Below are 21,782 nucleotides of genomic sequence, written 5' to 3' on the forward strand. Positions count from 1 at the left end.
GGTGTCGTTATTGCTCTTTGCCTGCGTGTGTGTCCAGGTTCCAGACCGGGGACGGGGAGGTGAAGTATGTCCGGGAGGCGGAGGAGCTGATCAGGCCGGAGAGGAACACCCTGCTGGTCAGCTTCACAGACCTGGAGGGCTTCAACCAGGAACTGGCGACCACCATCCAGGAGGAGTTTTACAGGTAAGTTAACTTATATACATATGTGTTGTAATGGGGTTATTACACATGAGTTACACTAGCTCCATTGGTGAATAAACAACCACCGTCTGCTTCAACAGGCATAAAGAGGCTGCTGTGGATTAATGTGACTTGATTCTCTCTGTTTTCAGAGTGTATCCCTTCCTCTGTCGAGCGGTGCGCAACTTCGCCCGGGATCATGGGAATGTTCCTCTCAGCAAAGAGTTCTACGTTGCCATCCAGGATCTGCCCACCAGACACAAGTAAGACACACACACATATAAACTTACACTAATGTTTGGTTTTACCCAATGTGTGAATCACTGTACTCATGCTCAGTTTCAGTTAAATTCACAGTGCTTTGTTGGCATAAAACATGCTTACATTGTCAAAGTAAAGCTACAATAACCGTATAATAGTCACAACAGTCACACATAGTAGCCTAAATGGAAATTATATAAATAGTCACTATCAAGTCATCTTTAAAATTGAAATTTATCCACAATATCTATTGAATTATTTGCCTAAAACAAGCAAAACTGTAGTGGAACAGTGAGTCTTTGAGAGTTGACTGGGAATCTTGGCTTTTGATTGTATGTGGGTTTTTTTATGCTGCACCTATGGCCTCTTTGAGAACAATAAAGTGTTTTAATCTAATTAGTGAAACGTGACCTTTCCTGTGTGTCTCCTAGGATCCGCGAGCTGTCGTCCCTGCGCATCGGCACCCTGGTGAGGATCAGCGGTCAGGTGGTGAGGACGCACCCAGTGCACCCCGAACTGGTAAAGACACCCATTACTATTACTATTATAATCGCCAAAAAGGTGTAACACATAAAAATGCGCACGCTTATTGTAGTAAGATGTCATCACGCCCTACTGACTGTGTTGCACTGTTGCAGGTGAGTGGCTGTTTCTTGTGCATGGACTGCCAGGGAGTGATCAAAGACGTGGCTCAGCAGTTCAAGTACTGCCCGCCCACCATCTGCAGAAACCCCGTCTGCAACAACCGCTCCCGCTTCCACCTCGACACGCACAAGTCCAAGTTCATCGACTTCCAGAAGGTAGCGATGGGAAGGGCGTGACGATGTGTATATAGATAGGAAGCTGATATGTGTGGATGCATGTGTTTCACTAACTTTGTGTGTGTGCGTGCAGGTGCGTATCCAGGAGACGCAGGCGGAGCTGCCCCGTGGTTCCATCCCGCGCTCCCTGGAGATCATCCTGAGGGCCGAGGCGGTGGAGACGGCTCAGGCCGGCGATCGCTGTGACTTCACCGGGACCCTCATAGTTGTGCCGGACGTGTCTCAGCTCAGCACCCCCGGTACGCCGTTGTCAAACGCACCGCTTCGAGCCGTGACGTGAATTTTAGCGCTACACGCACACCACTCCCACACGTGATTGTTTGTTGTATTTATGGATTTTGTGTGTGTGTGTTCTCTCCAGGTGTGCGAGCAGAGACCGGTTCCCGTGTAGCCGGAGGCGGCCAGGGCTTTGAAACTGAGGGCCTGAGAGGACTGAAGGCCCTGGGAGTCAGAGAGCTGTCATACAGACTGGCCTTCCTGGCGTGCAGTGTGGCCCCCACTAACCCACGGGTAAGACACACACACACACACACACCAGGCAAATCACAAATGCATGCATATCCAACCCAACTAAAGGAGTAAAAGCTCCAGAGTTTGAATAACCCGCTCTACACATGCTTGATGTGAATGTGGCTTTAATATGCCCCAGTGTTCAGTTCCAAGCGTGCCTGTGTCCTTGTTGTAGTTTGGTGGTAAGGAGCTGCGTGAGGAGGAGCAGACGGCAGAGAGCATCAAGAGCCAGATGTCGGTGAAGGAGTGGGAGAAAGTGTTTGAGATGAGCCAAGACAAGAACCTCTACCACAACCTGTGCACCAGCCTCTTCCCCACCATACACGGTCAGTGCTCCTGCTGCTGTATTGTCTTCATGTCACTAGAAGCTGCCTTTTGTCATGTTGCGATGTGTGCACTATACACACAGAGTTAATGGTGAAACACATTGGGATGCATCACGTTGATTGTGTGTGTGCAGGCAATGACGAGGTGAAGCGTGGCATCCTGCTGATGCTGTTTGGAGGCGTTCCCAAGACGACCATGGAGGGAACCTCGCTGAGAGGAGACGTCAACGTCTGCATCGTAGGAGACCCCAGCACTGCCAAGAGCCAGTTCCTCAAGTACGACACAATTATTCTCTTCATGTGCTCACATTTCACAAAACAACCAATGATACTGTCATCTATCCACTACCATAAACGAATGGAATTAGTTTCTTTTTAAGCCATTTGTCACTTTTTGTCCCTCTGCAATGCTCTGCATAAGTTTATTAGCAGGTCTTATTTGTGTATTTTATTGCTGCATATGGCAGTGGTTGTTGTGCACCTGATGTCCTGTCTTCTATCTTGAGCACACTGACATTCCCAGTATCAAGGTTGATATGGCAATAAACTGTTAAATCTAGGAGTGAATATTGAATCTGTTGTGCACACTCCATATTCCCGAAGGAGGTTTTAGTCAAACTGACTGCAGTAGTAGTAATATGTGTGTGTGTGTGTGTGTGTGTGCAGGCACGTGGAGGAGTTCAGTCCCAGAGCAGTGTACACCAGTGGCAAGGCCAGCAGCGCTGCGGGTCTGACGGCCGCCGTGGTCCGAGACGAGGAGTCCCACGAGTTCGTCATCGAGGCCGGAGCTCTGATGCTGGCTGACAATGTGAGTTTCACACTGCTTCTCTCTCTCTTTCTGTCCCTTTCTCTGCAGAATGGTATCTGTGAATCAAATAGTTTTTTGATGATGTTTAAATCGTTTACATTGAGTTAATTGGACCTCCTAGAGGCCTCTGGGTGCGTCTCATGTCTGTGCAGTGGAGTTAATAACAGCGTTTGCCTCCAGGGTGTGTGTTGTATCGACGAGTTCGACAAGATGGAGGTCAGGGACCAGGTGGCCATCCATGAAGCCATGGAGCAGCAGACCATCAGCATCACCAAGGCTGGAGTCAAGGTAACGCAGCTGGTTCAGTCTCAAACCTTCAGGCCACACGACACTTAAAGGTCATAGTGGAAAATAATAATACTTCTACTCAAAGTAATAGATGTAGGAATAGGTTTTCAATAGATTGGCACATTTGTCAACTCAACCCGTTAAGTGACAAGAACATGGAAACCATTTTATAGTGGTTTTTATCATATTATTATTGTTACTATATAGATTCATACATCTTAAAATCGAAATACCATTAACTCAATATAGCTGATGTAACCAGGTTTATGTGTGGAACTATTTTAGGCGAGCAACCATGTATTCATCCGCTGCGCAGTGATTTTTAGCTGTACAGTCTCCCATCACCCGCCACTTTCACTTCCTACAGAAACTGGGAAAGTAGTACATGATTTTTATACCATATCTAAAACATTTTTTACATGAAATATGTAAAATCTCCTACACAAAATGGCCAGACTTTTGAGATGATGCTAATGGCCTACTGCCACTCAACATTTTATACTCAAAAGAGCATCTTCACTTCCACATTTCTGTCGCATCACACACCAACACAACCACAGCAGTCCTTCTAATTTACATTGTATTTAAATTTTAGGGACTTGGCTGAGCTCAGCAGTGGAATAACAGAGCTTTCCCCCGTCTCCCCCTCTCTCTTTCTCCCCTCCTCTCTCTCCAGGCCACCCTGAATGCTCGTACGTCCATCCTGGCAGCAGCCAACCCCGTCGGCGGGCGCTACGACCGCAGCAAGAGTCTGAAGCAGAACGTCAACCTGACCGCTCCCATCATGAGCCGCTTCGACCTCTTCTTCATCCTGGTGGACGACTGCAACGAGGTACGGCTGTACGCAACACCGCGTGTGTGTGTGTGTGTGTGTCATATGTTCAGCTGTTGAAATTGGTCTGTTGCGTTATGTTTAACACCTCCCATCCGCTCTACTCTTATTTTGTTGTCTGATGCTGCAACTGACTCAATTTCCCCACAGGCATCATTAAAGTCTAATCCAATACACGATTATGGCTCATGTTTTGAATTCTAATGATAATTGACTGTCTCTCTGTGTATTCCAGGTGACGGACTATGCCATCGCCAGACGCATCGTGGACCTGCACTCCCGCGTGGAGGAGTCAGTGGACAGGCTGTATTCTCTGGATGAGATCCGCAGATACCTGCTCTTCGCCAGGCAGTTCAAACCCAAGGTGTGTGTGTGTGTGCTGATATGTGCATTTTTCCAACTGAGTTTACATCGTGATTAGTATTAACTATTGTATATTAATGTGTCTACGCCTGCAGATCTCCAGCGAGTCAGAGGAGTTCATCGTTGAGCAGTACAAGCGTCTTCGTCAGCGCGACGGCTCCGGGGGCGTGTCCAAGTCGGCCTGGCGAATCACGGTGCGGCAGCTGGAGAGCATGATCCGCCTCTCCGAGGGCATGGCGCGCATGCACTGCTGCGACGAGGTGCGTACACACAGGAATCCACGGGGAATTTGAGCTAGTGAATCGTGCGTTATTACAGTATCAGCTGCGACGGGCCTGTTCATAACACAGCTGGGTCTGTGCACAGGAGTTTGTGCTGATGAAGTCGGTTTACCTTTGCGGTCCAGGTGCAGCCCAAACACGTGAAGGAAGCCTTCCGTCTCCTGAACAAGTCCATCATCAGAGTGGAGACGCCTGACGTCAACCTGGAGCAGGACGACGAACTGGAGGAAGAGGAGGAGGTGGAAGGTACTGAACACACACACACACACACAGAGACAAGACACAAACATGCTGCAGTATATACCCTTGGAGACAATAAACACGCACATATACATACATATACATACATATACGTGGATACATATCACAAATTTATACTACTACACAAGCATAGACAATACAAACATATTCCTGTCATAACTGCAGACATATTAATGAATCCTCCCCATCTGATTGCGGGTTTAATACATGCTGTTCACATTATAATGCACCTTTGCCATCCACACTATCACATCAGCGATCCATATTTGCTGCATAAATGCTGTCAAAATCAAAACTCTACAAGCAAACAAACTCTATCAACCTGCAAATCTGTCAATAGCCAACATTGCAAGACTTCTTTCAAACCAATAGGAGTTGCGTATTGCATGATGAAAACGCTGTATCTTTATTTTCAATATGTTCTACTGTTGTATTAGCTTCAATAGCTGTATCGTGTTCTTTGCTGCTGCAACGACTCAGTTTCATCTAATCCAAACTCGTCTATGCAGGGCAAGACGTCCCCAATGGCGTGAACGTCGCCAACGGTCACGCCAACGGTCTTAACGGGCACGCCAACGGGATCAACGGCCACGCCAACGGGATCAACGGCCACGCCAACGGGATCAACGGCCACGTCAACGGCGTGAACGGCCACGCTGAGCCTGGCAGCCAGCCCAAGCCCTCGCTCCGCCTGTCGTTCACCGAGTACCGACGCATCTCCAACCTGCTGGTCCTGCATCTCCGCAGGGCAGAGGAGGGTAAGACGCGAACCGTTTCACTTTGAGACACACAGCTCGGGAAATAACTGTTTTTCAGCTTTGTTTTCCTGCTTTTCATCTCATTCTTAAACTTATCAATGGTAGATACCACACTGCGAAGAATACCCATGTTAACAAGTCATGTAGTCTAGTATTGAGTCATGCACAAGGTGGTGAGATTATTTTATTTGTTTCCAATGCAATTTCAGTGCAGTTTCAAGAATTTCTTCAAAACGAGTGACAGTGTTTTGAAATGCGGTAAATCTCTCCGCTACTGATAATGTCACAATGGAAACAAGTGAAATGATCTCACCCCACTGGCAGATATGAAAAAAAATTGTTTTAATGAAAAATAAGACTTTCAAACTCAATACTAGACTACATGACATGTTAAGATGGATGATTTTTCCTCCTCTGTCCTGCTCCGTTTTTCCACTCTGTCTCTAACTTCCCCCCCTCATTCATTTATAACCTCCCTTATCCGTCTGTACTTCATTTATTTTACCTGTGTGTTTGTGTGCACAGCCGAGGAAGAGGAGGAGCTGAAGAAGAGCGCGGTGGTGAACTGGTACCTGAAGGAGATCGAGTCGGAGATCGACTCCGAGGAGGAGCTGGTCAACAAGAAGGGCCTGATCGAGAAGGTCATCCACCGGCTGGTGCACTATGTAAGTCCAGCCTCCATGTGGTCTCACAGCCATGTGGTCTCACAGCATCTCTGCATAATGATCTTTTACCTTTCATTAGATTGTGTGTTTGGAAGTTTACTTCTTAACTACTGAGTATAATAAGCCTATTATAAGGTAAGCTAATGTAATGAAATGATCTATTAAACGTAACAGAGTCTGCAGGATCACTGTATCAAGTGCTCTAATATTTCTACTATTCCACTGACTCAGTTGCTTCAGTTACACCTATTTGAACCTCCATTCCAAGCCTTGTGTTCAAGCTCAAACACAGATCTGTCCATCCGTCCTAAGTGCTGCGTGCGTCTCTCTCTTCACCCCCCCCCAGGATCACATCCTGATCCAGCTGTCCCAGGCAGGGCTGAAGGGCTCGGAGCCTGCGAGCGCAGAAGAAGAGGCGGTGCTGGTCGTCAACCCCAACTACAGCCTGGAGGACTGAGACCCGTCCCTCCGTCCTGTTTTCCTCCACTCCTCCAGCTTTCTTCATTTGACACCAAACGTCGAAGGTGTTTTTATTGAATGCCCGTATGTAGGACTTACATAACAACGGCATTCGAGATGTTTTTAAGTTTGATTCTTGTTTTAGAGTTTATCATCTCTGACGTAGAGATCGGACTGCGGCTCTTTTTAAAATACTGACTTTGTTTTAGTCACACTGACTCTTGTAAATATGCTGCTGTTATTTCTTCCAGTTGTTGGCTGGCTTCTGTCTGATGTGTTTGGTTCTCAGTCACGGGAACCACTTTGGAATGTGGCGTTACATAGCAGTAATTGCTGTTTTATGGTATCCTTAATTGTGTATTAGAAACATACACATGTTTTTTTTTTTTCCTGGGTTTCAGTTATTTTGTATAAAAGAAATATGTACCTAAACTCCACACTGAAGGTGGAATGTCTTTTTTGTAAAATTATAAGTCATGGTATGAATTGGATTGTTAACTTCATCTACCTGCTCTGTGCTGTAACCGCTGACCAGTTTGGTTCTGATTGGTTCAACAAATAAAACATTCTTGTTCATGCTTTTACACATCTGCTTGGCTCCTACACCTGTCGTTTAGCATCATGTACAGTAATATTTCTGTTGTAGTAAGTGCAGGCCACCTCAAGTGCAGCACTTCTGTATACTCTAATGTAAGTTTGAATCATGCAGTGATACTTCTGCTGAACAAAATGGATGCTAAGTGACACATGAGGGGTGATTTCAGTTTGCACATTAATATTGCAACTTAACTTATGCGTTTTTTATTTAGCAGTGGAAATAAAAGATTTTATGTTCAAACACTATGATCAAAACATTTATTTCCAATCACCTCTAGTGACGCAATGAAATACTCTTATCAGTGAAAATAGATGCAGTATATGGGATGACTTCTAAAATTTCTGTTTGTGTATATGGAATTTGCCCAGCATGGAAGTTTAAACATTCGAGAGAAATTATTTTGCTTTTCATTGTATGGTATATTTTTTTGCTGAAAGGTTATCCTGGTTTACTGGTATGCTAAAAATGTACGGAATCGTTTTTTCCAGAATTTACTGATAGTGGGACATTTAAAGAATAAATTGGTCTCCCTGTTGGTATAGCAAAGACACATCGTTTATATTTTTAAATTCAGGCATAGTAGAATTAGAGGAATCTAGTATGTTGCATAATAAAATGCATTACCTTGACTTTATTTGGAGTGACTTGACTTATTCACTGACTTTAATGTACTTGCATGGAAGCATCCAAGTTGAACCCACAGATCATGGCATCCCGTTGATTTTTACCTCTGGGACTTTCCGTTTTATTAAAAAAATGTTTTTTTTCCCTAGCAAAAGATTATTGTGAAACCCCAGACGAACTTGTCCGCTAGGTGGCAGCAGCGCTCGCCCACCTCTGAAGAACAGACCACTGCGCATGCTCGCCTCGGGCTGACAAATGACACAACAAAGATGGCGGCCCCCTGTACGACGTTTGGAAGGACGGTGCTGAAAGGTAAGATAACGACATATTTATGTATCTACTGAAAACAGCATCACTTGTAAGGGTTTCAGAATACAAACATCTGAGTAATTATGTCCTGCAGTGGCTGTGGCGGGGAGTGGTTTTCGTAAAAATACAACTTGTTTCGGACAGGTGAATTGTCAGCACAGCTACAGGTCAGGTGCCGAAATGTTACATCTTACATGGACGAACGGTAGAAAGGAAAAGTGTGTGTGTGTTAATTCTCTACCCCTAGTTAAGACAGTGCCTCCTGTGTCTTTCTACGTAATGTAACCTAACTCCTCACATTAGCACAGGCACCGAAGACACAGAAGTCATTTCATAAGTTACTAAAACAGAAGTCATGTTTATTTTCCATTCGAGGTGTGCTGCTTGTGCCTGGCCGATGGCTCCGGACGCAGAGATGCCAAAACCCGGCGGTGCCTGTGTTTTTGCGGCTCCAGGCGGCTCGGTGTCGGCCGCTCCACCTCTCCGGACCCTCCCTCGGCACCAGGACAGACCCACAGAGGAGCACAGAGTCAGGCCAGACCACAGGCACTCAGAAAGACGACAGACAAGCCAAGGAAGAGGAGGGGGAAGAGGAGCCAGAGGGCCCCGATTACATCCCTAAGAGGAAGGCAAAGAACCCCATGATGAAGATCGGCTATGCCTGGTGAGAAACCCCTACACTTCCTTTCTTTTCCTCTCTTACATGCGTCTATTCTTTAGATACAGAGTTCAACAAAATGGACCTTGTGCCTGGTAGACTGTGGCCATTCAGTCCTCTAGCTATTGCACATGCTGTAAACACCTGAAGATGCTGCTGCTGGTTTGCCATCCTCAGGTAGACACACAAACATCTGAGTATGTTAAGGATATAGCTGACTCTCATTAGTGATGCTAGTAGTCTCTCTTAATGCCCGCCACCATTACAAAAGTATAAATCCTTACCATCGTTACCAATTATTAAGTATTGTTGACTGCACAGACAGCCAAATATGCAGAAATCATCAAATATGCAGCTAATATCAAGTCAGGCTAACATAAATACAAAACAGATGTTTAAATTTGGTCCAGATATGATCTGATAATGCAGCGGTTGAATGGGAATTTTCTTTTGCTTGGTGCACTTTCCACCTGGATGATGTAAATTCAGCAGGATTAACATGAACACAGTTGACTGAACACTAAATATTTGCTATTTCAAACGAATAATGAATACATTTTGCATTCCTCAATTCATTCATAAACATTTTTCAGTCTCTGCATATCCAGTCTCTTTAGTAGAAATGTGTTGCATACTGAGCAAACATCTCTCTCTCTCTAGGATGATCGGCCTCCCCGCAGGTATAATCGGCTTCATCCTGGCCAAGAGAGAAGTGGACAAGAACCGGCTGAAGCAGCTGAGGATTCGACAGAGAATGAAAAGGTCAAACGAGGGAGAGTACGAGGGGAGCCGCTACCGCCATCAAGCAGAGGACGTCAAACTGGACCAGTAATGTGTGTGTGTGTGCGAACTGATGCCGACTCCTGACTGCTGAGACCGTCACACCCAAGTCTCCCACCGCAGCTGCCCAAAGACTGAATAGAGGAGGTGTCAAGTCACTGCGCTTGTGCATAATATTAAAACAAATGCTTTTCAAGAACTGGGTAATTATTCCCTCTCTGCGCTATTGCAGGGAAAAGGAAATCTGACAATGAAAATGCTTGTGAATAGGCTGTAATCAAAGGAACGGTGAGAAAATTAGTGTTTGCAGATTTGAACAAAACATTTTCTCCCTTTTTGAAATCAGTATGCTCTTACAAAGGATAACACTGAAGGACAGAGGTGGGTCATACTGTTAATGTCAATCAGAGACACAAACAATTTTCTTGTAATTAGACCCTTACAGTAAAGCTGCAGAATGCTAAAATATACCCATTATGTCAATGTTCTGTAAATATGTTAATGAGATAATGTCAAAAATATTTATAAATATGATGTATGTAATCTAAACTATACTACCCAAGACTCATAATAGGTGCAACTGCATATGGACCACATCACAACTCACAAATAAAAGTGTTTATTTGATATGAAAAGACTAATAGATTCTCCCACATCAGTGCATATATATCTACAAGCCAATATCCCACATTGACTATCTTTACTACACATACAAAATGTCTCACATGGTTGTTTTGAAAATTGCCATGAGTATGTGACTTTGGCTTCAGCTTGATGAGAACTATCCGTTTCTAACCATCATTGGGTCAAACTGTATTTGCAAGTAAGCCTTTAATGTTTGGAGGAGCAGATAGGTGGGGTTTATTGTATCAGGACACTTGTTGATTTTGAAATGTGTTCCTGTGATTTAACTTTCTGGCACTTGTGGTGCTATCCAATGTGGCACACCCACCCTTTTGGCACTCCTGTATGATAAAAAAAAAAACATACTGTGTGTTGTTAAATACAATTTGACCCAGGTCTGTTTCCAACATGAGTATATAAACAAGTGCCTGATTGTGGCAACAAGGACGAATGTCACAATACTATAAAAGCCAAATGAGTATAACCCTGTACATCTCGTAAAATTACATTTTAGCAACGTCATGATTGTAAAGACAGTAGCAATGGAGTGTGTAAATACAGCTATGATATAGCAACACATGTATTAAAGACCATTTGCAAAAGCTTTTTAGCATGAACCCACAACACGTTCCCAGATGTTACTAGGTGCCACTAGGTGTAAGCAGAATAAACACGCCACACATTCAGATCAACTTCTTCCCTGCAGAGTACTGGAGCCGCACTTCAGGGTTACGGCCTTAGAGGTGGCTCCTAAGTTTGCGAATTCTTGCAAATTTGCAGATTTCAACAAACATATTCTCCCATTTTCTCCCATCTCATACAGACAGGTCCCAGCTATACACTTGCATCTGAATTCATGCAGAGAAGAACGTACAGACACGATCTGCCCCAACATCTGTCCAGCAAGTAACTGGCTAAATGTTGCAGCTGGCATGACAGTGTCTATAGATACTGTATATCATGGTATTAATGTTTCTTTGTAAGCCACTGGTAAGTTGCATAATGTAGAAATGCAGATTTGAGAAAGTGCATTATATGTGCATAGGAATGACCAATACTATGTTATAATCTCAAATTGACCTTTAGCCCTTTCCCCTGAAGCACTTCATGATTTCATTAATGGATTCTAATTCGACTGACAACATGTATAAACTCCTAAATAATCTATAAGAACTGTTATATGTGCTAGACTTTCCTACTCAAGGCAAGTGTAGCAATCCAACTTGTTACCAGTAACTGAGTGGAGTAAAGCTTTGCACCATCACTGTACTGCTGATCGTCTGCAAACAACTCTACCACCTCCCCAAATATTCTCCCACTAACTACTTCTTCTTCATCTAAAATAAAACTGAAAACAAAGCAACGGTTTCACAAAGAGAATGGAATGGTTTTGCAGTAAGGTACGTGTCTGCACCCTGGTGTCCCAAGTTGGCCGTGTATTCCCCTGTGGACTCATTTGGTCGAGGCGCCGATGATCTGCAGCAGGAAAATGAAGATCTGGACAATGTCGACGTAGATGGAGAGCGCGGCGAACACGTACTCCTCAGGACTGATGGAGTGCTTCCTGTTGCCTATCAGCAGCTGTGTGTGGTACGCCAGGAACTACAGGGCACACAGGAAACAAATTACAGATTATAGCTGTCCGAGAAACTAAACAGAGGAATACATCAAGTTAAAGTGGAGGTCTGTCTGATGTACGGTTCGTGCAAACACTCAGTGGAGCCTTAAGCAACTCTGTTCACCAAGGGTAAGCTGTGAACAATTATGACAGGCAAAATAGGCAAACCTTCAATAAAATCCTGTACTAGCTGCTAGTTCTGCTACTTTTCACACCTACACACGACTAAAGGCCACAACATCTAATTAAAGTACTTACCAGGGTGTAGACTATTGCTCCCATGGCCGCATAAAGCATGTGAAGCCATGGAATCTGCCGATGACAAAACATCATTAAAATGTGTGTAAGAAGAGAGTGCTTTGTTGTGTGTGTGTGTGTGTGCGCGCTGGTGTAACTCACATATTTGAAAGAGAGCACAATGGTTGTAATGATGCCCGTCACAAGCATAACAATCCCTAGCACACAGAACAGGCCTTGGCACTTGGTGAAGTCGACCTGGGAAGAGAAACCACAGTGGTCACACGCATGCAAACACACACACACACACACACATACACATACACACACATACACAATGGCCATTTTGAGCTGGCAAACACTCGCGCGCGCCCTACCTTTGTCTGGAAACAGAAGACGGTGACGACGATGCAGACAACAGCAGTGATAGCCAGGGCGAGGAACACTGCTTTTGTGTCATAGTGACTAAAAACAAACATCAGCACATACAGTTATTACTGGGCGACACAGGCTGCATGTTTATGCACTGCCATGTGTATGTTTGAGTGTTTCACCTGGATATGGCTCCAGTCATATAGGACATGGCCAGAGTCTGTAGAAATAAACAGATAATTGAGGGTTAAACAGCATAATAGTATATTGGTCCAACCACTTCACTACAATGTCATTACAGCAAGAGGTGCTGGGTTTGCCCACCTTTTTACTTGTAAAATAGTTTAGTCGCTCTTTAATGATATAAATTCATGGTATACACTATAGTAACTAGAATCAGCTACAAAGTTACATGAGAATAGGGTAATCTGAAAAAAATAATACATTTCTCTACTCATAAATCATCAATGTGTATAGAAGAGGCACATACAAAAGAAACATGGTCCCAGAGATATGGGCAAGTCAAGGAATTATCAAATCTCTCAAGCATAAAAACAAACTATATAAAAAATACATCTTTAGTCCTATACCTCTTCATTATGAAAAGTATAGACGGTGTAGAAATAAACTAAACCACGTTGTCAGATCTGCAAAGAAGACATTTTATGCTGATGAAGTGGTTAAATGTAACAATAATATGAAAGCCCTGTGGTCAACAATAAATCAAATTCTAAACAAAAGGAAAACATCTAAATCATTACCCACAGAATTTAAAGTTGATGGTAAGCCTATATCAGACCCCACAACAATCGCTTGTAAGTTTAATGAATTCTTTACTGAAATTGGGCCAACTCTTGCCAGTCAAATTCCAAAAGTTGCTGAGAATCCTATTCAGTACATGGACTCAACTCCAAAACTTTTACTCTTACTCCAGTTAATGAACAAGAGATACATGACATAATCTTATCTCTCAAAAACACCTCTCCTGGTCATGACAAATTCAATACCAGATTGGTTAAAGAAGCTGTAAATTGGATTGTAAAACCACTTTGCCATATTTTTAACTTGTCTTTTTCCAAGGGTATTGTTCCACAGGAGCTAAAAGTTGCCAAAATTGTACCCATATATAAAGCAGATGACCCCTCAATATTTATCAATTATCGTCCAAAATCAATATTACCTGTCATGTCAAAAATACTGGAGAAACTCACTTATAATAGATTGAGCAACTTCCTTAATAAACAAAATATTCTGTACGAACACCAGTATGGCTTTCACAAGTCACATTCAACTTACATGACAATTACCTACTTAATTGAGGAACTCTACAAAGCACAGGACAGGAAAGAATACTCAATTGCAATATTCCCTGACTTGTCCAAGGCATTTGATACCATTGACCATGAGATACTTTTATTAAAAATGAAATCTATTGGTGTCTCAGATATCTCATTATTGTGGTTTGCCAGTTATTTGAAGAAGAGGAAACAATATGTTGCATTAAAGGCAATTGACCCCCCAACTTGATATTAAATGCAGAGTTCCCCAAGGATCTATCCATGGACCTCTTCTATTTCTGATTTATGTGAATGATTTATATAAAGTTTCCGATGTTTTGTCAACAATTTTGTTTGCAGATGACACAAGTGTTTTCTTTTCTCATAGCAATCTTCAGTATCTAGTTACAACAGTAAACAAGGAACTACATAAGTTTTCAGTATGGTTCAAAACTAATAAATTGTCTTTGAATGTAAAAAAAACCCCAACTTTTTAATATTTAATTGTAGAAAAAACAAAATGAGTGTCAAAGACGTAGAGGTGATGACTGACAATAATATCATTTTATTAACCTCATCTTCTAGATTTTTAGGCATATTAATTAATGACAAACTGTGCTGGAAACCCCATATTAAAGGGTAACCGGTATTTTTCAACCCTATTTTCCCATCTTTTTGTGTCTAAGTAACTAAAGGGGATGACAATTTTTGAAATTGGTCCAGTATTGAGCGAGATCGCTTCAGCCAGCAGCCGCGAAACGAGCTGCAATGTAATCCGACGGGGCAAATCGCACCGTCAATGTACGTCCACTAAAAGTGCTTGTTTCTGCCACTGACAGGCTCAGATTGTTATTATAAGTGTCTGACAACATTATGGAAAGGACCCTACAGAGAAATGAAACATTTTTCTTTACCTTTCGCTTGATCCGGTCTGTGTGTAACCAAGTCTTGCTCAAGGGAGACACTCAAGCACTTTTAGTGGACGTACATTGACGGTGCGATTTGCCCCGTCGGATTATATTGCACAATACTGGACCAATTTCAAAAATTGTCCCCTTTAGTCACTTAGACACAAAAAGTTGGGAAAATAGGGTCCAGGTTGAAAAATACCGAAGTTATCCTTTAAAGAAATTTCATCCAAAATTGCCAAAAATACTGGTATCTCAAGTAAAATTCGTTATTGTTTGGACAAAAAGACTACTCAGATGTTGTACTACTCTATGATTTATCCTTACATGAATTATTGCAACGTCATTTGGGCCAGCACCCATCCTACCAAGCTGAATCGTATCTATCTCCTTCAAAAACGTTGCGTTCGAATCATTGCTCACTCGCAACCTCTCTTTAAGAAATGATCTATACTCAGCACCTTTCAAGTAAACTTCCTCCACACAGCAGTTTGTCTTCAAAGCAATTTATCATCAGCTTCCTCCTACGTTCAATAGATTCTTCAGAAGAAGTGAGGAAAATCATAGTTACAATACAAGATGTAAGACAACTTTTGTTGCCTCTTACTCAAACATCCATGTCTCAGTTTAGTCTTCATTTTAGAGGAGCCAAAGTTTTCAATCAACTCCCCCCCATTTCTTTGATCTCACACCCAATCTGTTTAAAAAAAAAGCTGTCAAACAGTATTTATTTCACAATCATCATGCTTACTGAGGTGATCATACTGCTGTCTCTTTTTTGGTATAATTAATTACTTAATTTTAATTAATCTTTTTTTTTCTTTTCTCTTTTTTTGTTTTCTCTCTTTATTCCTCAACTCTTTTCGGTTTCTTTTAATATTCTTTTACTTATCTTCTACTTTTCCCCCTATTTATTTAACAGTACTACTTTACCTGTTGATTTGTTTATATTGTTTTGTTCTTTTTAACTCTTCTTTGGGTTTCATTACACTATATTGTAATTATGTATGATTGTTATTAAGGGAGACACTCCACAAGCCCTTTGGGGTTTCTTTGGTCTTCCTTGCACATGCTCTTTATGATGTTGATATACATTATGGATATTTTGTTTGAATTACTCATTTGTGCTAAATAAAGTAAAAAAAAAAAAAAAGAGATATAGTTTAGACCAGTGTTGTCATGAAAACTGATGTTTCAATACCAGACAGTTTCACCAAATGTGTCCTGCAAGCTGAAATTCCATTTTAAACGTCACCTCCAGAGTGTGTGTGTGTGTGGATGGCACATGGATTGGAGGATTGGAATAGACAGAGTGGCAGTCTGACTGGACAGTGGACTGCAGCAGCTGAAAACATGAAACAGGTCATCAAACAGCCTCAACCAGTCCGCCACGCCTTAAACTGGATGCCAGTCCACCTTAACTGGTTGACAACAACTCTGGCAGCAGCGAAATACGGAACTATTTTGCCTACAGAGTCGACAAAGACGGACACACAACCGGCATCAAAACCCCTGGGCCATGTCAAGTGTGGCAGCATATTGATCGATGTTTTTTTTCTTGTAGCACTTTTTAGATATTAAAGTCAAACTTATTGTGACACCAGTAATAGTCCAGTGGAAATCTCCACTGAGAGAGACGTTTCTGTCTCGGAATAAACTTGGTCCAGGTCCAGGAAACTGGCCTGTCAGTGATTATGTGTCTCCATTTCCTGATTCACAAGATATCCATTTATTCCCAGTGTTTGACTTACAAAGATCAGCAGCAGGATGATGTTCCATGGGAACTTCCTCCTATAGAGGGAGCAAAATTCAATGCAGATTTTACAAATGTTCCCTTTGTACCATGTATGAAATACTATCTGTAGGAAAACAATGCAAACACACTCACCGGGGGCCCTTACAGCAGACCAGCACGAGGTGGGTGACAAAATACACACCGCTGAAAAGACATACACATACATACATATATTAATAAGACCTACAAGGTTTAATATGGATTCTTATAAAGCCTAAACCAGAGATAATATGACATCAACGTTACACCAGTAATATAGAATAATAGGGCTGCAACTAACAATTATTTTCATTTTTTTATTTTAATTATTTTTGTGATTATTTTAAAGTTACCAGAGCCCAAAGTGATGTCTTAAAACTGCTTACGTAGTCTGACTAGCAGCCAATAAACCCACAAAGTATACATTTTTAATAATATGAAACGGAGAAAAGCATCATATCTTAGCATTAGTGAAGCTATTATTATGCAAATGTTTTTTTAAAAAATGTTTTGGTCAATTTTTACTTGATAAATGACTGAAACAATTCATGGCTTATCAAAAATTATAATTGATTCATTCTGTTGATTGGCTAATCGATTAATCAACTAATTGTTTCAGCAGTATAGCATAATACTTACAATGACGCCCAGTAGACGGCTTGGTTTCGCTGCACAAAACCTCTGACAGAGTCACTATGAGAAGGAGAGGCACAGTTACAGCGTGACACACAAACACACACACAGACACACACACACTCAGTATACTCACACAAATGTGAATACAGCCACGATAGCTGTAGTGAGAAGCAGCTGAGACGTCAAAATCATATACACCTGAAAAACACACATACAGAGAAAAGGGAAGTTATATACACCTAGTTTGCTCCTCATTAGAGCAGTTCAGTTCCTCCTAAGCCAGCATGGTGTGTATTCTGTGTGTGTGTATGCAGTTTGAGCATGTGTCCTGTGTGCTTTACCTTCCTGATGAAGGCATGCCGGACGCTCAGACTGTCCCAACCACTGCCGCTTGCCGCAAACTCATCATCTGTGGCGTCAGTAGAGCAGAAACATCAGCGTTTTACCACTAATAGCAGCATCAGTACGTTACACTTGATCTAAGGGGATTTGCTTAGCACTGAGGTTTATGCAGCTGCAAAATATTGAAGATTTCTTTATTGGCCAGCAGCACAAAGAGCTATAGTAAACAAGTAAACATGTCGTCCCCCAGGAATGATGCAGGCATCCCTTGGTAACATCCTCAGTAACAAGATGCATCATGCCGCCAAGTTTTGTCAAAATCGCACCGGTGAGATATCACATTTGAGTTAAACATTTTGCTGTTTAAAGACCATGAAACGGCATCTTTCCTTAATTTGATGTATTTCTTGTTGAAACAGGATGTTGGGGCAGGACATAATGCAATGAGAAAGGCAGTTATATTTGATGTGAGCGGCAGAGCGGCAACACGCCCCTGGCTTACCTGAGCTCAGGACGTCTGACGGTATGGTAGGTGGGATGACAGGGGGCATGGGGGGCATGGGAGGGTGGCTGGGGTAGCCGGCTCCCGGAGCCCCAGCGGGATGAGGCTGTCCTGGGTACGGGCCGGGAGGATAGCCCCCCGGCTGGCCCGGGTACGGAGGTACGTTCGGGCCGGCGGGGTAGGGGGCAGAGGGCTGGCCCGGTTGGGGACCGCCGTAGGCAGGGAAGCCGTAGGCGGGGGGAGGGGGGTAGTTCCCGCCCTGGGGGGCATACAGTGGGGCGTGGAAGTCTTCGTACCCTGGAGGGTAGTCTGACCTGGACATATCGCCTGGGAGAAGGGGACGGGACAGTTAGAGAAGGAATGACATACGTTCACATGCAACCCGACACGCCATGATCATGGTTAGACACAGAAAATACATTTTACCTTTCTACCTTCATAGTCCTATGGCAGAGAGACTAAGCAGAGGGGAAACTGGGTGCTATAATGCAAGTATTTGAAATAGAAATAGTGTGGGTGGAAACATCCATACTCACTCGCCCTCAAAACAACACAGAGGCTAGTTTACAGCTAGAAATATCTGTCTTTACTGCTAACCACAAGCATGCAAACACACAAAGACACAAACTCAGCGATAAGGAAAGAGGAGAGACCGGTCTTAGGCATGTGTGTTGTTGCTGTTGTTGTTGTTGTTGGTATGTACGTCTGTGTGTGTGTGTGTGTGTGTGCATTTACCCCTCGTGGTTAGCGATGGGATTTGGGCAGGGTGAAATCACACCTGATCTGGACTTAGGATACACTTAACATAAGCGGGCTGCGTCTTTGGGGTCGTATCAGGTTAGAGTGAACATGTGGTTCTGCTTAGAAATGTGGTTCACAAAAACCATCAAGGGCCCACCGCTACTGCACGCTCTCACATACAGCCCACCGCCACTGCAGCGCGGCCGCATCTCGAGGGGAAATTTCTAATAACCGTTAGGCCTATATCATTACACACACACCACATGTAGTCTTAAATTACCACGGTTTAGCTATGTTTGTTATTGAGGAGTTTTGCTCTGAATTTTGCTCTGAAATATCCAAAATGACACCTACTCGTTGAAAATGATTGATAGCACATCAGGAAAACAAATTATTATACTTGTACAGAATTGTTTGTACGTATAAGTCTTTTACTGACAAAATGATAACACTTTTACAGTGTGAATCCTTTATATTTTAGACAGATTTCCCCCCCAAAAAAGGAAACATTTTGGAGATCAACTTTCCATTTGACCCCTCACCCTATAAGGACAGATACTAAGCCAAAAAATACAAATGACAGCATTTGTATTAGTAAGCATGTATTCAAATTCCTTTGCATTCAATGATCAGGAAAATGCAAAATGTCTTTTGAGCTCCACTTTCACAGGGACTTTTAGGGGAATACACGCAGTAAAGGAATTCAAGAGCTGGCTCCACCTTACATTATGCCATTACATCACATCCCGAGCGCTAGGCAACAGGACAGAAAACACAAAATGGAAAAAATGCTTCAGACTCGCTGCGGTGCCCATGGAACAGTCACACAACGGCCCACAGGGCTGATCACCGCCCTGATCACTCACGCACAGTCAGCTGACGAGGGAGCCTGAGTCGTGTGTATGTTTGAATAAGGGGAGGGTTGAATTTTTTCCAGCAAAATTAACATTTAGAAACTGTCACACAGTGGTTAATAGACTGCAGAAACTACAAGCCATAGCCAAACATTTACAAACTGGTGGCTGATGTTGCATTCCCACCACAGATTATGGATCAGTCACTGATGTCGTCATCACCGTCGTCATCATGTTCAGGTTCTGAGTCAGTGTTGCTACTTGAAGCGATCAATTCCACTGCACTACAAGTTAGTTTACCACTGTGTATCCTAAAACAAACCACGAAATCCCTGAGAGACCTACAGCAGATCCTCAGCAGTGAGGCCCTGAGCATCTGAAGCCTCTGCCTGTCATGTAGGTAGACCTACAATCAGGGCTGGGCAATAACTCAATATTTATCTTTCAGTGGAATCATATTGTGATGATACGATGATATTGTGATAAAAATTGAGGATAACAATTTAGATAACAGGAATATTATTTGAAAATTTCAGTATATTGATATACCACAGAAATCCTTATGATTATTATGACACTGATTTCAACCATATCGCCCAATCCTACCTACACCCATTTGAAATTTCTGAAATGGGAAGTGATCATTAGGCTAATTGGGCAGCCTCTCTGAATATCATGATTTGTCCCTGCGAAGCAAGTCCAGGCCTTGTGGGAAGGGTGAACTGACAAACTGACATCTGAATGAATGAACCAGCAGGAGTATCACTGGGCAACAGGTCCTTTCCAGCAGCATCATACACAGTAGCTCCACAACAAACTGATCTTGGGTCAATCCTTACTGACTGAGGCGAGGTGTAACTTTAATGATCCCCTTGGGGAAAATTGCATGTTGCAGCAGCAATAAAAAAAATAAAAATAAAATAAAGAATACTAGATAGATAATTAAATCAAAGACTAGGCTACAGACAGACATAGCAAAAAGCAGAGTAGGATGTAATAGCAGCACAAAAAAATAAAGGCAAAGAGGATAAGCAGCATTTTCTGCTTGCTGCCAAAATGTTTACAGATACAAGGCCAGTTCAAGGGCACGTGCTGGGTGTGCAAAAGAAAATGTGCAACTGTGCACCATTAACTATCCACATTTCAGACTAAGAATGTGACCAGACAAAAAGTAAAGTGTGTAAGCAGGGCAAACTGAAAATGTGCAAATGCTCATAGTTGTCATGCTAGTAGAGTATTCCAAGGGCTGAGCGCAGGAAGCAACCACTAAATCCTTAACATTTTTGTTGTAGCCTATAAGTATTAAAATAGACTTAAGTCTGATCTGGAAGTGCTGGACAACTTCAGTCTCAGTTTACTTCACTGTGGAAACTCTAGTGACTAAACAGCCTAAAAAAAATCAACCAGTGCACACAAACTGCACCCAGTCCACTCCCTGTTCACCGAGGAGGGACCAAAGCTGACAAAAAGCCTATTCAGGTAGCTTAGGTGACAAGGCTAGCCAGCTATGAATGCGGCTCAGATAGCCAGATATTCAAGGCCACGGGTAACTTGGCCGTACGTTTCCACAGCACTAACGACTACTGTAAACTCTTGAAGGCCTACGGTATAATGTACGGTCATTAGCTGCCATGAGAACACAGACGAAGTCCTAAAATAGCTCGACTCACCAAGTTGGAGAATCCCAAAAAGAGGAACAACCTGGTCGTAGTTTCCCCAACGAAAAAAATGGGAAAACAAGCGGGGTTTGCAAAGCCGAGCCGCGCCTTCTGCTCACAAACACACAAAGTAACGCGGAGGTTTGGTGAAAGGTATAATGTGAACTTTTTCAACCGCCTCCCGCTTTATTATCGGGCCTCTCCCAGTGTTTTGGAAGCAGCAGCGGCAGCGGCAGCAGGCAGCCAGATGTCAGGCAGCCTGTACTGGAGAACATTTCCTGGAACAGCGAACAGCAGGGTGGAGTCCAGCGGAATCTGCCAGTGCCTTACACACACCCAGAGGGCGTGTGTCTGTGTCTGTGTGTGTGTGTGTGTGTGTCTAAGAGCTGACTCGTTTTTTAAATGGTCCTCTTCTCCAGTTACAACCAGTGATGTAGTGATGGATATAAAGGTGGG

General features: G+C 43.0%; 3 protein-coding genes across 4 annotated transcripts in view; 2 read left to right on the top strand and 1 right to left on the bottom strand.

Moving 5' to 3' along the window:
* The window catches only part of mcm6 (minichromosome maintenance complex component 6), a 7,866-nt gene extending 302 nt beyond the window's left edge, over positions 1 to 7,564 (top strand). The window contains exons 2-18 of one of the 2 annotated variants that reach the window (XM_078287730.1): positions 38 to 184; positions 334 to 444; positions 874 to 961; positions 1,081 to 1,242; positions 1,337 to 1,502; positions 1,625 to 1,773; positions 1,949 to 2,099; positions 2,234 to 2,375; positions 2,766 to 2,907; positions 3,088 to 3,195; positions 3,872 to 4,027; positions 4,263 to 4,391; positions 4,486 to 4,650; positions 4,797 to 4,917; positions 5,448 to 5,690; positions 6,216 to 6,355; positions 6,702 to 7,564. In XM_078287730.1, coding sequence (XP_078143856.1) covers positions 38 to 184; positions 334 to 444; positions 874 to 961; positions 1,081 to 1,242; positions 1,337 to 1,502; positions 1,625 to 1,773; positions 1,949 to 2,099; positions 2,234 to 2,375; positions 2,766 to 2,907; positions 3,088 to 3,195; positions 3,872 to 4,027; positions 4,263 to 4,391; positions 4,486 to 4,650; positions 4,797 to 4,917; positions 5,448 to 5,690; positions 6,216 to 6,355; positions 6,702 to 6,812 — 2,431 coding nt within the window. In that variant the 3' untranslated portion in view covers positions 6,813 to 7,564. Of the gene's footprint in view, positions 1 to 37; positions 185 to 333; positions 445 to 873; positions 962 to 1,080; positions 1,243 to 1,336; positions 1,503 to 1,624; positions 1,774 to 1,948; positions 2,100 to 2,233; positions 2,376 to 2,765; positions 2,908 to 3,087; positions 3,196 to 3,871; positions 4,028 to 4,262; positions 4,392 to 4,485; positions 4,651 to 4,796; positions 4,918 to 5,441; positions 5,691 to 6,215; positions 6,356 to 6,701 lie in introns of both variants that reach the window. The other variant, XM_071907494.2, reaches the window with a different exon arrangement.
* Positions 7,565 to 8,301: 737 nt separating this feature from the next.
* Positions 8,302 to 10,268, top strand: LOC139918194 (uncharacterized). Its single transcript, XM_071907497.2, has 3 exons — positions 8,302 to 8,348; positions 8,721 to 9,009; positions 9,664 to 10,268. Exons 1-3 carry the CDS (start codon positions 8,306 to 8,308, stop codon positions 9,833 to 9,835), a joined length of 504 nt encoding a protein of 167 aa, XP_071763598.2. The 5' UTR covers positions 8,302 to 8,305; the 3' UTR covers positions 9,836 to 10,268.
* A 118-nt stretch (positions 10,269 to 10,386) lies between these two features.
* Positions 10,387 to 21,599, bottom strand: LOC139918193 (protein lifeguard 3-like). Its single transcript, XM_071907496.2, has 12 exons — positions 21,339 to 21,599; positions 18,074 to 18,400; positions 17,571 to 17,638; positions 17,363 to 17,427; positions 17,233 to 17,286; positions 16,708 to 16,758; positions 16,571 to 16,610; positions 12,817 to 12,854; positions 12,640 to 12,727; positions 12,425 to 12,520; positions 12,284 to 12,337; positions 10,387 to 12,009 (listed from the first exon to the last, which is right to left on the bottom strand). Exons 2-12 carry the CDS (start codon positions 18,393 to 18,395, stop codon positions 11,860 to 11,862), a joined length of 1,026 nt encoding a protein of 341 aa, XP_071763597.1. The 5' UTR covers positions 18,396 to 18,400; positions 21,339 to 21,599; the 3' UTR covers positions 10,387 to 11,859.
* Positions 21,600 to 21,782: the final 183 nt, after the last annotated feature.

The sequence above is a fragment of the Centroberyx gerrardi genome, chromosome 13 (assembly GCF_048128805.1).
Source record: "Centroberyx gerrardi isolate f3 chromosome 13, fCenGer3.hap1.cur.20231027, whole genome shotgun sequence".
NCBI lineage: Eukaryota > Metazoa > Chordata > Actinopteri > Beryciformes > Berycidae > Centroberyx > Centroberyx gerrardi.